Source organism: Misgurnus anguillicaudatus, chromosome 14, assembly GCF_027580225.2.
Source record: "Misgurnus anguillicaudatus chromosome 14, ASM2758022v2, whole genome shotgun sequence".
Lineage (NCBI taxonomy): Eukaryota > Metazoa > Chordata > Actinopteri > Cypriniformes > Cobitidae > Misgurnus > Misgurnus anguillicaudatus.
The window spans coordinates 1,441,168-1,457,082 of record NC_073350.2 but is presented as its reverse complement, the minus strand read 5'-3'; the positions used below and the strand labels follow the sequence as shown (position 1 = coordinate 1,457,082).

Below are 15,915 nucleotides of genomic sequence, written 5' to 3'. Positions count from 1 at the left end.
CTATAGTCTAACGTTATGTCTACTGTATAATTTTATTTGTTTTTTAATTGTAATGTAAACATTACAAAATGCATTGACAAAGTTAATTGTATACGTTGCATTATTTCATAACATTGGCCGTTATTCGTTGGCCATAAGAAATCGAAATTAGACAAATGACTACGTACACATCACAACACAACACTTGAGTTTAGATGGCCAAAAAAAGCATGTAAGAGAAACGAGTGTTTGTTAGCAAGTCTGCTAAATGCTCTTATGATCGTAAGCTAGCTAGACCCATGTTGAAGTTATTTTACTGGTCTATTTATCAACACTGGATGAATGAACAGCTTAGTAAAAAAAATACACACTACAAGCAAGCGCAACCACATACAACATAGACCGCAAACAAATTTACAAATAAAAGATTTACTTACTTGTCCATCAACAAGATCGCCAGATCAGCATCCATTTTGCATCCAGGGCTGTCTATTAGCTCACGCCAACGAGTAAAAACCTGACAGAGTGGGACTCTTGTCCGGTTCCTAACTCGGTCAGATTCTCTTTTTCGCTTTCTACTCTCTTCCGAACGGGTTTTCTTAGCTGTTTCCCTCATCGAGCATCACGTCTCAAACGCGCGCGTGCAGTTGTTGTTACAGGCTTGTTTGACTTCATGCAGCGCTGCAGGAACCGACAGCCGGATGACGTCAAAGTGCCGTCTCGGATCATTCTCGCGGTACTTTTACGTCATCCGACTGCCGGTTCTTGCAGCGCTGCACGAAGTCGAACAAGCCTAACGTGTGTGACGTCGTTGCCGTAAAGCAAGTCGTGATTCTCGCGAGATTTGTCAGGGGCGGTTCACTCAAGCTTGCATTGCTGGTTTTGGCATTGCTGGTTTTGTGACGTCGTTGCCGTAAAGCAAGTCGTGATTCTCGCGAGATTTGTCAGGGGCGGTTCACTCAAGCTTGCATTGCTGGTTTTGGTAGCGGCGTCCTTCCCGAGCTTCAACAGGGGGATGATTCGCCATACTATGACTTCGTTTACCATCGAAATGACTTTGAAGCTGTTACATTAAGGTAAAATAGCTGCATAGTGTGTCTTTAAGTGTATGTTTGTTTAATAATATTGTCGAGAAAGATTCATAATTTAGTAAGTGATCACAGTAAGGTGTAAGGGGAGGTAAGGGACACCCCAGCTAACACAAATACGTAACTGAAAGTGAGACAGAGAAAGTGAGTTGCTGTCCTCTACATGTTCCGGTTGCCAGGGTAACGATGATCTAACCTTCACCAGTCCAAAACACCAAACGTGTCCCACAAAACACAATAAAATAAATAAAGGCTAATGGACATCTACACGTTTTCATAAAAATCTTTTTATTTGTTGTGAAGGGTCTTACATGATAAAACAAAATTTTCTGTCAGATGAACATTCCTGTCAGTGCAGCATAAGACGTGCTTTATAGACCATTTCATCGGACGCACGTGAGGTGACGCGATAAGCGTCCGGTCCGACTTTTGCTTCCGGTTTCTGTTTGTTTAATGGTCTGACTAGTTGCTAAAACTGAACTCTTAAACAAATACCTCGTAGAAAATAACAAATGTTTTGGGTTCCTGTAATCTACATGTTGTTTATTTTGCTTGCTATATAAATAAACTACTTTAAAAGGTTTAGTTTACACAAAAACCGATTGTTTATGTTGTTACGCTGAAACCATCGATACTGTCGGGCGAGATTCTGTGAGCCTCATGTTTAAATGTTGTTTTCATAACTCTTAAGCAACTAAAATAAGCAACCTGTGGCTGGTTGCATAAAACTTTAAGACTAGTCTTAAAAGTTAGTCATGATTTTTTTTCTTCAAGACTGATCATAATTTTTTTAAATACGTTACATAGAAAGGTAGATTGGTGTAATTTAAATCCAAATAATAAGACTGATTAGCCCTAACTAATTGCTAGTTAGTCAGAATAATTTTTAAGACGCAGTCTTAATGTCATAGCTATGTTTATGCAACCGCCACTTTTTCCTAATGGCTGTAAGCAAAAACGCGTTAAAGCAAGTTCAAAGTCCATACAAGATAAACATTCAATTTATTAATTTCTTAATAACATGACATATATGTTAAAAACTATGCATATTTACACTGTATAGACCAGTTCAAGGAAGTAAACAATAACAAACGCGCTGAAGTGCTACTGCGCATGTCTGGTCCTAAAGCATTTCCGGTAGCGCCATTTTTAAATAACAGAGCTGTCAAAACAAAATGACTAGCACGTATTTTTTAAGTCTAGCAAAAGAGGAGCAGTTACGGTATTTACAAAAACTAAAACTAGATGATAATGTGGAGTTACCGGACCCATTAAATCAGATATTGAGGCGAGAACTTTTCAGTCGGAACAATAAACGTTTACCTGAAATAACGTATCCAGACGTTTATCACTATCTGGTTGAGACCGAGTGCGTCTACACAAGAGAAGCGGTGAAGGCCTATCGTAGTCTGGATGCTTACAATTACTTCCTTAGCGGAAAGGTTGGAAACATTTGTTCGTACAATGTGGACGATGTTTTTCTTGTGTTTGGTGAAGTTGGAGCAAGTCAAACGCTGTCAAAAACGTACTCTGCGTGGTTCGTCGCTAAGGGTACCGGGGAGGTTATGAATGGACATTGCACTTGCATGGCTGGGTCAGTCTGTATGTCTTTACTAATAATAAATCACATTGCTAACTGTATACCAGTAAACTAATTGTTGTGTATTATTATTATTACCTATTGCATGAATAATAACTTCCTGCGTTTCAAAATATTTGTGGTTAGGTTAGGTGAAGTGTGTAGTCATGTTGCTGCGATCCTTGTTGCTGTGGAACAATGTGTAAGAGAGGGTTTGAATTCTACATCTGTGACATCTGAGGCCTGCTTGTGGTCGCGAATAAATAAGAAGGTGCATGCAATTCAATGCTGCCTACGAGTGTTTTACTTTAGAAATTCTATGTTCATAATATGAAATTGACCCGGAGGTATTTATAGTCTCGGTTGATGACGACATCAAAGCGCACGTGAAGCGAGACTATAAATTAAATGAAAACAGCTGTGATACTCAGGTCTTTTGTCTTCAGACCGACATCTGTGTATGTGTGCTACACGATCTAAAAATCATCAAAAACTATCTCTTACCTTTTGAACTCCACTCGAGATCTTTGTTAGGAGTTAGATTCCAACTAGATAGAGTGCAGTCTTTCTCTCTTTCCGATATTACAAGAGTTAAAGTTAAAAGAATGAGTAAGAAGAGCCACAAGCAGTCTAAGGTGTGTGTTTGTTCTCGCGCTATCGCTAAGGACGACACACACACTTACTGCTTTGTGTGTCTGGGGAGGAGCATGCGGTCACGGCTTTACAGTCAGATGAGTGCGAGCATTGCGAGTCATTCTCTATAAAAATGCTCCGTGCTCGCCGTGATTATTTCTTAACCGCACCTAAAAGTTTAGTCTCATGGGGCTCCCAGATGGATTTGGCTGATGAGCAAGAGACAGGCGCGTCCTCTTCTCTTGCTTTATCTCCAAATCCATTTATTCCTTCACATGATCTTGAAGCGCACCCCGGTGCTTCTTCGGTTCATGTGGGGGTAAAGATGATGATTATGATGATGATTTTTCTCTCGGTTCTGCGGACTTTGATAAACCAGCTTCCGAGCGTTCCTCGCACGATCATAGATCGGTCGAGGAACTTCTCGAGGTGGTAACCCGTGCGGTGGCCAGATTGCAGATTGACTGGCCTCGCGAACCAGAGACGCCCAAAACAAATTAATTAGGCGATAGGTTTCTGTCTGCTGGTAAAGAGGAGAGGACGAAACATGAGCCTCTCCCCTTCTTTGAGGATCTCCACGGTGAATTAGATAAATCGTGGAAGAGACCATACTCTTCACGTGTTTTCGTGCCCTCGACGTCGGTTTATTCGACTATCGTGGGTGCAAAAGCACGCGGATATACAGAGATGCCACAGGTGGAAGAGACGCTAGCTAGTTATCTCTCGCCTGGCTCGGCATCAACGTTAAAGAAACCTTCCCTTCCTACGAAGCCGTGTAGAATAAACTCAGCTTTAGTGGGTAAAGCCTATCAATCTGCAGGTCAGGCTGGTGCTGCGCTGCATACTATGGCGGTGTTACAGGCGTATCAGGCTGATTTATTAAAGGATTTGAGTGCGGGCGAGACAATTGACAAAGAGGTGTTTGATGAGCTGCGTAGGGCTCCGCCGCCTCTGGGCTTGCGGATGGCGGTGGTTTCCAGCCAAAAGTTAAAGGCCCCCTGTTCTCCTGCTGTCATTCAGGAAACAGGTCTTTTAACATCCCCCCAAGAAAAAATATTAAAGCTAATACCATTATCAGAGAGTCTGGCAGCGTGGGAACTTTTGCCAGGTATTTCTGGTTGGGTAATAAGCACAGTACACATAGGATACAGAATCCAATTTATTCGTCGTCCTCCGCGCTTCAACGGCGTGATATTTACTTCCGTGAGACCGGAGCGGGCACATGTACTGTTGCAAGAGATACAAACTCTATTGATGAAAGGGGCCATAGAACATGTTCCCCTCCCAGAGAGAAACTTGGGTTATTACAGCAGATACTTCCTGGTTCCCAAGAAGGATGGGGGGTTGCGTCCAACACAGAGACATTGTGTTAGCTACTTTCTCTAGGGTTGAGACTCAATGCCAAGAAAAGCGTTCTTTCTCCTGCCCAGAGAACGACCTATCTAGGGATAGTCTGGGACTCGATTACGATGCGAGCACATCTGTCTCCCGCACGGGTCGCGACCATTCAGCATTCCTTGAGCAAAGTCAAGCTAGGCCAGGACCTCACGGTAAAACAATATCAAAGGATATTAGGGCTCATGGCTTCAGCATCCACGGTGATTCCTTTGGGGCTGTTGCACATGAGACCATTTTAGTTGTGGCTCAGAGCCAGAGGGTTTCATCCAAGGGCCAACCCTCAGAGGCTAATAAAAGTGACGCGCCGCGGGCTTCGTACACTAACTATGTGGGTAAGACCCCGGTTTCTTGCCTTGGGTCCCACGCTAGGGGCGACTTGTCGTCGCAGGATGCTAACGACAGACGCCTCCCTGACGGGCTGGGGTGCGATCTTAGATAGTCGTCCAGCTCAAGGGAAATGGGAGGGTCATCAACTCAGTTGGCACATCAATTGTCTGGAGCTGATGGCTGTATTTCTGGCCCTGAAATATTTTCTCCCCCAGCTGAGGGGCTGTCATGTCCTAGTGCGGGTGGACAACACAGCGACAGTCTCGTACATAAATCACCAGGGAGGTCTGCGCTCGCGCAATTTGAACAGGTTGGCGAGGCGGATCTTACTCTGGGCTCAGGACAAGTTCCTGTCGCTCAGGGCAGTCTACATACCGGGGAACCTGAATGTAGCGGCGGATTCACTGTCCAGAGAGACGTTGTTGACTGGGGAATGGAAACTCCACCCAGACATAGTTTCTCAGATATGGACCAGATTTTACAGAGCGGAAGTGGACCTCTTTGCCTCTTTTCAGACAGCGCAATGTCCCCTCTACTTCTCTCTGAGTCCCCCAGCCCCCCTGGGTCTGGACGCAATGGCGCATATATGGCCCAACAAGCGCCACTATGCGTTCCCTCCAGTTGCACTACTCCCGCAGGTCCTAGCCAGAGTTCGCCAACAAGGCTCGTGCCTCTTATTGATAGCACCACGTTGGCCGAACAGAGTATGGTTCTCGGAGATAATATCTCTCCTCAATGGCTCGCCGTGGGCGATTCCGGAGAGGAGGGACCTTCTGTCTCAGGCGGGGGGCACGATATTTCATCCCAGGCCCGACCTGTGGAATCTTCATGTTTGGCCCCTGAAGGGTACCAACTAAGAGGCACAGGGCTCTCACCTGACGTTATTGAGACCATCTTAACTGCCAGGGCCTCCTCCACTAGAAAGAGTTATGCCCTTAAATGGGGTGTCTTTGAAGCATGGTGCATGACACATAATGCAGATCCTGTTAACTGCCAGATTGCTACAGTTCTGAGTTTTCTGCAGGAAAAGTTGTCAGCAGGTTTATCCCCATCCACTCTCAGGGTTTATGTGGCCGCTTTTTCGGCTTGCCATGCCTTAGTGGACGGGGCACCACTCGGGAGGCATCCTCTGCTCGCTCGCTTTATTCGAGGGGCAAAAAGATTAAGGCCTCCAACAAGAACTAAGATTCCTTCGTGGGACCTAGCTATAGTCCTTGAGGGTCTGATAGACTTCTGACACTAAAGATGGTTTTCCTAATGGCAATAACTTCTCTTAAGAGAATTGGGGATATACAGGCTTTGGCGGTCTCGCCATCCTGTTTAGATTTTGCCCCAGGTATGGTGAAGGCCATTCTGCATCCTCACCCTGATTACTTGCCTAAGGTTCCCTTCTCGGCTGCACATCCGGTCATTCTTGAGACTTTCTGCCCGCCGCCGTTCGTTACGTCGGAGCAGGAATTACACCACAAATTGTGTCCAGTCCGTGCTCTCCAGGCCTATGTCCACCGCACTAACCAGTGGCGTAGGTCAGAGCAGTTGTTTGTCTGTTTTGGGGGCCGCAACAGAGGTGCAGCTGCCGCCAAGCAGTCTATATCTCATTGGGTTAGGGATGCTATTGCTCTTGCCTATGAGGCGCGCGGTCAGGTTTCGCCAACGGGGCTGAGAGCCCACTCCACCAGGGGGGTAGCCTCCTCTACTGCTCTAGTAAGAGGTGCCCCCTTACAGAGCGTTTGTGATGCGGCAGGCTGGTCCTCTCCGCATACATTCATAAAATTTTATAGCTTGGATGCTCATGTCACTCCAGGTTCTCATGTCCTCGAGTCAACATCACAAGCTACTGACTAACTATTTGCTCTACTTATAGGTGTTAGTGAGGCGGCAGGAGTATCCTTTCCGCACACACCCATGACTTATAGTTTGGCTACTTATGTCTGAGATTTCCTTGCGTTCTTTGTGCGCACACCTACACACCCGTAAGGGGTCCAGACATCTCCAAGCACGGCAGCGTGGGTATTTTCGTTCCCCATAGCGCTTAGCAGCGCAGCATTGAGAGTAGCTTTTGATAGGGAACGTTGGGTTTACTTGACTGTAACCTTGTTCCCTGAAAAAGCGGAACGAAATGCTGCGCTGTCTTGCCGTGCAGTAGATGAACCAGGACTGGTCTTCAGACAAAAGATCTGAGTATCACAGCTGTTTTCATTTAATTTATAGTCTCGCTTCACGTGCGCTTTGTTGTCGTCATCAACCGAGACTATAAATACCTCCGGGTCAATTTCATTGACGTGTTTGCACACTATTTTCAGCGGGTCAACAATAAACACGTTTCCCCCATAGCGCTTAGCAGCGCAGCATTTCATTCCGCTTTTTCAGGGAACAAGGTTACAGTCAAGTAACCCCAACGTTTACCACTACAACCTTTGGTAGTGACACAGACACTGCATCTGAGGGAGAGCAGGACAGCACAGACAGGGTTGATATTATGACTACAGCTGAGGCAGATTACAATAAGGAAGAAGTTATTTGTGACACACATTGTACTGACAGCACTGCGGTGTCAACATTCTTGCCAAAACCCCTAACACATCTGTTTGATGAGAAATACAGTTTATTGTCACAAGATGAACTACAAAATGAGCTGGACAAAATCATGCAAACCATCCCTGCTTACTTTAGTGAAATAAACTGTAACCACCTCCAAGCGAGTACACTGGGTCAATCCTCTTGTGAACAGTGGTTTGAGCAGAGACGGGGCCGAATCACTGCAAGTCACTTTAACGAAGTGTTAAGATGCAAGACAAGTCAAACTAGCGTGACATCTAAAGTCATGGGATACACATCCAGTAGAACTGTACCAGCCTTGGCTTGGGGTAAGAACAATGAAAAATAGCTAGAGAAGCTTTTACTTCAAACCAGATGACTTGTCATGACAGCTTTACAGTGGAAGAAGTTGGGCTGGTAGTAAATCCAAAGTTTCCTCATTTAGGAGCCAGCCCAGATGGAGTAGTCCATTGCAAGTGCTGCCCACCTGCTACACTTGAAATAAAATGCCCCTTAAAGTATGCAAGTATGTCTATAAGTGATGCTGTCATACTTTGTAGTTTGGACAATGGAGGACTGTCACATGCAGAAAGTTGAGTTTTCTGAAGAGTACTGGGTTCAGATCAGACCAAAACTGGATCTCTTCTACAGACAGCACATTCTGGCAGAAATCTGCACACACAAACTAAGGAAACAAGTTTTAATCGCAGAGACTTCCTGTTTTTGTAAAACTATGTCTAAAACATCTGTCACACAGTGTTCTGATTGTCACAAGGTGTTTCATCTGAAAAGTGTAGGCTTGAAAAGACATCCTGGTGAGGAATGGTTATGTTCAGTGTGTTCACAATAATCCAAAGAAATGCGAAATCATACTCAGCCTTCTAAGTATTCTGTTAAAATTTTATGTTCATTGTGAAATACATTCAATAAATTAAAGGACAGAAATTGTTCATATTAGCAAAGACATGTTTACAATTGTAGATAGTTTGAATATAAAATAAATTACAGATCAAACAGTCAAGAAAAAACTACACACAAAGAATATGTACAAGGCAACATTTCCTGTGCTAAATATACCACCAATACGAATAGCAAACACAAACAAAATAACAAAATAAAATGTTTCTAAACACTTGTCAGTGTCCACTATAAGTTTTTCTATTGAATTAATGACTTGTCCAAATTAGATAATGCAGCACATACCAGTAATATTTTATCAACAGTTGCCACTGTGTCTTTGGGACTTCGTTTCACTAAGTTTATGGGAAGGGTCTGTCGCAAAATGCTGTAATTTTTAATGCGACCTATAGCTCTTTCCACGTGAATCCTCAGCCTTGACATGTGACGTGACATAGAAACTTCCCGACCTGAAAGCTGTGTTTTTCCACGGGTTGAAGCTGGTATAAGTTACTGAACACCTTTAGCAGCAAAATACTCAGGAAAGTTGAACCCTCTGTCTGCCATGACAATGTCTCCCGCTTCCAAAAGATCAATTAAACCAGATGATTTGGTTATTGTTTTATCACTGGCTCTCCCACCCCAAGATTTGGAAATGAATGTGATTGACCCTGTTGGACTGATGAATTTGATGGTGTTGTGGGACTTGTAGTTGGAGTAGGTCATTGCTCTTGCACTGAGTGATGTTGGTCTGTCAATAAAAACCTCGCTGCAGTCTATGATACACCTCACTGAATTGAATGGGGGGGTTCTAAACAGGGCAGGAAGATTCTCTTTAATCTCTTCCCCTGAAGGCCAATGAATTAGAGAGCTGAAACGTTGTGCCATTACATTTAACCAGTCATGAAATACTGTAGAAATTGTTGCAGAACTGCAATGAAACCTAAAAGCAAGATCTTTATGAGTGAGGCCTAGTCTGAGTTTCATTAAGACCAAGTAAAACTGGAGAGCTGGTGGAAAACTTTGTACTCTTGGACGCCACGCAGTGGTGAGATACGTCAGAAGTGCAAAGAACACCTTGGATGAGCGAAGGCCAGTGTAGAAGTGAATGATTTTATCATCCTTTAAATCCACATCAGATTTAAGTTGTTCTCTCTGACAGGTGAGTGTTTGTACATTCGACTGTAGGCTTCTCACTTGCTCTTTGTAAATGGTGTTAAGTTTATGCATGTCTTCAATATCCCCCATAGTGAGATCTGTTCCAACACACATATCATTGTAGGACTTAGCTTCTATTACATCCATGTCAATGTCCTCTGGTTCCTGAAAACTAATGCTCATCAGAGACCTCAGATGCTCGTCTCAGAGACCTCTGATATCTGTCCATATTTTTGGAGGAGTCAGGTCTGTGAGGACGCTTTGATGGGATGTAGTCTGGACTGAGGGGGTCATCTGATGGCTTGCCTAAAGACAAAAGTAGAAAGTGTCAATATTTTAGGTATCATAAATAAACAAATAACACTTTAGAATGTTTATTAATGTTAATTTATAAATATACAATGTTTCACAACTTCATAAAGCACAGTGCTGCTTGTTTGTGCTTTACCAACATTCCACCTTATGGCAAAATCAGGTTAAACATTAAACCACACAGTAATTCAAGAATATTATAAAGAATTTAACTGTATTTATATTGTATTAATATTAAAATGAACTAGTTTACGGAGCAATGTTCAAAACTAAATACTGTTATAGTTTAATGCATTATTGAATGTTGGAATGACCATTCATCAAGCTTATTAAGTGATTTTACGTTTGAGATCAAATGCAGTTAGCTAATGTAAAACAATAAAAACACTATTGCAAAGTGTTAAGTTACTTATTGCGTCTGTCAGCTGAAAAGATGGCTAGACAGCTAATGTAAACTGCTACTTTCCTAATTAGAACCCATAGAAGATTTAGAAATTAAACGCAAGTAAAACGCAAGCTATCTAACGTTACAAATGAAAACAATGAGCCACAAGGCTAGCGCAAAGTATGATTAATTACACTTACCCACTAAACACAGGACGTCGAATAGACGTGCAGATCGTGTCTATATTGGGTCCGTCGGTCCATGACCAATTCTGGACATCTATTCGACGTCCAAAATAGGTCCACTATTTGGACGTCCAACCATGACCCTACTTGGACGTCATATATACGGGCAACTTTTGACGTTTAAACTGGGTAATTTTTTGGACGTCATTTGGACGTCATATTTACGGGCAACATTTGACGTTTGAACTGGGTAATTTTTGGGACGTCATTTGGACGTCTTTGACAGGCCTATGTCTATATAACGTGATTAGGCCTATAAAAAATTTTTATTTACAAATATCAGTATTATTGTATCAACATGATTAATACTTACGAATAGTCTATATTATTTTATACAGTACTGTGTTTTTTGCTTTTATATATATACAAATTCATCTTAATGTACAATTAAAAATCTGTAATTAAATGCGTAGTTCGTTATATAAAAATATATGACCATACTAACAATTTAACATGAAAATATTCTCACCTATTCTCATAATGTTGCGTTCGTGTTATGAATGCAATAAGTATGCCTTATGTACAAAATTAACATATGGCCGTGTGGCTGAGTGGTTAGCGAGACTGGCTTGTAAGCCAGAGATCGGTGGTTCGAAACCCGCGGCCGGCAGGAAACGACTGAAGCGTTCGGTGTTGCAATGGATGGGTGAAGTGCAGAGACAATCATTTCTTTTCGCTTTTTTCATGTCTTTTTTCCTTACACGAAGGTCCTACGGATGTAAACATTTAGACGTGCAGAAGACGTCGCAAAAAAGACGTCGCCTGGCGTTACAAAACAACCCCTTTTATGTACCGAATTCGGACGTCCAAAAATTACATGAAAAAGACGTCATTCTGACGTCATTTTGCGCAGTGGGTAACTACGTAACGTAAACGTATAGAAATACACATAATTCAGTGATGTAAATATAATTTACTTACCAGAAATAAAATGTGTGCTACATATCCTTGAGTTGGAAGTTGGCATCCAACATTCTCGCTTCACGGCTGCGTTCCAGGCGTCACGTTGACACTTGTTTTTTGGAAACCTAAACACGCGAATTTCTGAAAGTAAGTTGGTTCCGGGCCTAAGAGAGCACCCAATCACCGAACAACATGGTCCTAATTTTAGTTTGGACATTTTCAATCGTTCAAACACATAAATTAGCTCAATATTTCTGTGTATAAAAGCACCTCCCGCCGTTGTTTTGAATGAGTGGATAACTAACCGGAAACGTCCAAGGACCAATGACGTCACTTCCTTACATGTACGAATAGCCGTTGAACTGGTCTATACATTCATAGGTATTAAACTGCACGTTGTAAGATTACTCGTAGTACCCGAAATGTTTTACTCCAAAATATTATAGCAAAAAAACTTACATTTCACCTTAAAGGCACTACTTGTATTGTAGTCATAAGTTATGTTTGTTTTTCCATCAAAAGAATAATTTAATTTAGTTACGATTCAATGCGAAAATGGTAACGCATGACGTGTCTTGTGGTAAAACTGTCGACCAATCAAAATGCAGTGGGAAGAGATCTCTGGACCTGGATCCAGCCTCGCCCCCTGGATCTGGATCCAACCCCGCCCCCTGGATGTCATGTTCTGCAGTGAGGCCCTACTGACAACTTTCTCTGTTTTTCACCAAATGGAATGATTTTTGGTGACATCTATATTTTGGGAAAATGCTTTGAAATTTTTTCAAAAAAACTCAATACACTGTGGGCAAATTCACAACCCTTTCGTTACGTTTGTAAAAAAACATCCACTTAATTAAAATGTTGTAAAAATCAGATAAATATTTGGTTTCACATTTTTTGCATAAATCTGTTGAACAACCTTAGTTCTGATTATAACTGCTACATGTTTAATAAAAAATCCAGGATTTTTACTCTTTAATTGCCAATGATTTTTTTCAAAAACTCAAAACTGATTTGGGGAAACACATACACAATTACTTATTTTCAATATAAAAAGTGATTGTGGACTGGATTTTTTAACCTTTTATCAAAGTCTTGGGCATGTAAAAGATTAGTAACAACATTCCCTTTGATGCATTGCTAGTTTTTATGCAGCATCCATTTTAAATATTTTCTCCCTCATTAACTGTTCATGACTGCTTTTGGCCCATTGACTTATTCTCTATTGGTTTGTGTAGTGCTACACTTTGTGTGTTCTCTGCTTTCCATCTTCAAAATTTTGTTCTCTTTAATAGATCGGATAGGGGGCACCATACATAATTTCGCCTTGGGCCCCCAATTTGCTAAATCCGCCACTGGTTCCACTGTATGCAGGTGCAGGTTAATTGCGGCTGCCTGTCGTACTATGCACTGCAGTGTGTGTGCCCTGCAAGGGCACGGAAGGGAAGCCGGCACCATAAAAGAGGTGTGAGCTGCTTAGCTTCAATAGGAAATAGAACGAGGATGCTCACCACCTCAGCTGATGAGGGTCTCGAAATGTAACACACAAGAGCAGGGGGGGAAGTCTGTGCATATTGTACAGACAACATTGTCCCCTCAGAGCAGAACATTGCATAGACACAAACTCACTGTTTGACTTATCAAACAGTGACACAAAGCTCATGCAGGCCTTGACGGGCAGATAAACATACACACATACATATACAGATGAATATATTTATATATTATGCATGTACATATAATACCTTCATACTGTAAAAAGAGGAGGCTTCACGTGAAAACTGCACATTTAGCTGTAACAGTATCATAGGAGGATTATGAAGATGATCCATCTCTCTGGAGATAGACAGCTGAAATGTCTGGCTCTCACGCTGGGTGCCTTTCCGATCCGGCGAGAGAGGGAGGAGGAAGAGAGCCAGATGTCATGGGTGTAGGTGGAGATACCGCCGCCTGCACAAAATCATATTGAGACTCCCACGAGTGCAGTCATCATTCTGCCTCGACAGAAGTAGGACCAGATCCATGAGGGCGCGAGCCTGAGCATCCTTCTTGAAGCGTGAAGCTGGAGCACAACAAGTGCACAGGACTGCTCACAGTACACACAGCCAGGTTTCTCAGAAGCCAATTGTGCATGCTGCGCTCCAAGACACATTATACATGTGTATCCTTGTCTGTGATATCGCGTCGACAGGGAGATACACACAACTTGAACTTCTTAGACATACTTCAGATTTATGCAAACATACACAGTCACTTGCTGAGGCACTAAAAGCGAGTGTGTTTGTGTGGGATGCCTTCTTATACCCCTGGTCCGCACGGCATCCAGCCTAGTCATCGTATTACTGATTACGTGTTACACGTGCGTCAGATCAGTCATGCAGAGCCATTCCCCAAAGCGTTGCTATGGCGACGCAGTTCGTGTTCAAAGGGAACCCCTTTCAAAGCCTACAGCGAACGGCCGGTTTGAACTACAGCCATCTACTTCCAGATTGAATGACGTCAATAAAAGAGTTTTCAACAAACTCCACCTACAAGAATACATCAGTTGCCAGCTACGGCTCAAACGGCTCTGCTAAAATAAGCTGCTGTCGAATCACAAAACACTTAACAAGCTACGCAATCAGAACTTGTTACGTATTTCTGAAGGAGGGACTTCATAGAACAAGGAAAACATCAGTCTGTTCTTTTACACGTGAAACATGAACATGTTATATTGTGCACTGTAAGCACTTGTAAACACAATCAAAGCTTCAAAACACAGAAAGAACCTTTAAACAGGCCAGTGGGTTGGGTTTGTCTCTTTTTGATGCAATGCTGGGTTGAAAATAACCCAGCAATTTTTAAAAAGTAATCAACTGTAGATTATAGAACACATTTATTCTTAACTCACTGTATCAGTGTGGGCTTTACAAATGTGGTCAGCATTGATATGTTAAGAGAGTCGTTCCCCCTGCTGGACATGGTGGATCACAACAGACGTCCAAAATTACCGGTAAGCATCCAGGCTGTGAATGATGGATTGCGATTACTTGATTTTTACCTTGAAGGATTTTGTGTCAGTGATGCACGTGTTGATCCAAAATAAGCGGGTTTTTAAATTTTTTTTTTTGCGGTCGAGTTGCGGGAGGGTTAGTTGAAAACGTCGGTCGGGTGCAGGGTTGTTTATACATTGACCGGCACATCACTGTTTTGTGTTTATTTCTTTATATGCATAATCAATGTCTGATGTGTTACGTTGCAACTGTGCCCTGATGTTATCAACTATCCAAATGGCCCATACAGTTAGCCCCTCAGGTCATTATAAGGTCACATTTTAGTAGGTTCTCTGTGGGGTGCCATTGTATTGTTTGTGTTAGATGTATGATGGTCTGCTCAGACAAGCTGAACTTTGGGTTAAGAATGTAGAAGGTTGACATGACAACACCGCTCCTGAAGAACTATGGTACATAAGAACCTTCAATAAATCTCTTTTACCCACATGCACTTGGTCCTGCTTATTACTTTACGTATTAGATACATTCATAATGCATTGGCGAGCCCTAAAAAGACTGAGCAGCCAAATTCAAGAAAATCTAACAACCTTATTGTTTTTATTTTATCTGGATGCGTTATAAAATCTAAACCTTTTCTAATTATATGCAAAAAAATTCAAAAGGTAATTTGGCTTTTACAAATGTAAAAGCAGAAATATCCACAAATAAATATTGTCTAAAAAATGCATTTTAATGCATTTATAAACCTATATAATAAAATAAAATATATTAGTAATTTAGTTGCAACTTTTAAAACCAAATATGAAATTAGGTGATTAATAATCAGTACATATAATACAGTACTTGTTCTTGATTTAGCTATTGGACAAAAACAAGCCAGGACAGAGATATGTTGTCTAGATATGTATTCTAGCATGTGTATTTACCATACTGTACATCACAGAGATAACTGTGAGACTGCACTTGCAGAGCTTGTTTGACATTTTTTATGTCAGACATGAACAGGTGCAGCACTAAGGTTATCTAAAGTTTTTGACTATTGACTAATAATGAGAGCATTTCAGAACATGTTAAGTTCCCTTTCAGTCGGTCACTACGACGTCACGTCGTGACCGACGTATTGGGAACACGCCTCGCGGGACCAATCTACTTCGAGAACTACTAACACGACAATGAACTTGGCATGCAGATATTTGCATCTGACAGCGCTGCCCCGCCGCTCGGGTATTTAAACGAGGATCAGGTGCAATATCACTAGCTCTTTCGCTTCCAAAGCTGGCAGTAATCTGCTCATGAGAAGCTACTCTCTGCTCTTTGGAGAACTCTGCGTGTTCGATTTGGTTGTGCAAAGGCATTTCAGCGGAGGCAGGGGAATGGCGGGTGTTCCACCTCTCTTTTTAATTTTTTTACATTTTTCTCACTCTTAGTTGAGTGTGTGCATAAAGAGTATTGCGGTGTTCTGAGTCTTTTTAAAGACAGC

General features: G+C 42.1%; 1 protein-coding gene across 1 annotated transcript in view; it reads left to right on the top strand.

Moving 5' to 3' along the window:
• Positions 1-15,915, top strand: part of LOC129427878 (haloacid dehalogenase-like hydrolase domain-containing 5) — a 134,879-nt gene that overhangs the window by 82,515 nt on the left and 36,449 nt on the right. The window contains exon 4 of the mRNA XM_055184649.2: positions 14,341-14,434. Within this exon, the coding sequence (XP_055040624.2) occupies positions 14,341-14,434 (94 nt within the window). The remainder of the gene's footprint in view (positions 1-14,340; positions 14,435-15,915) is intronic.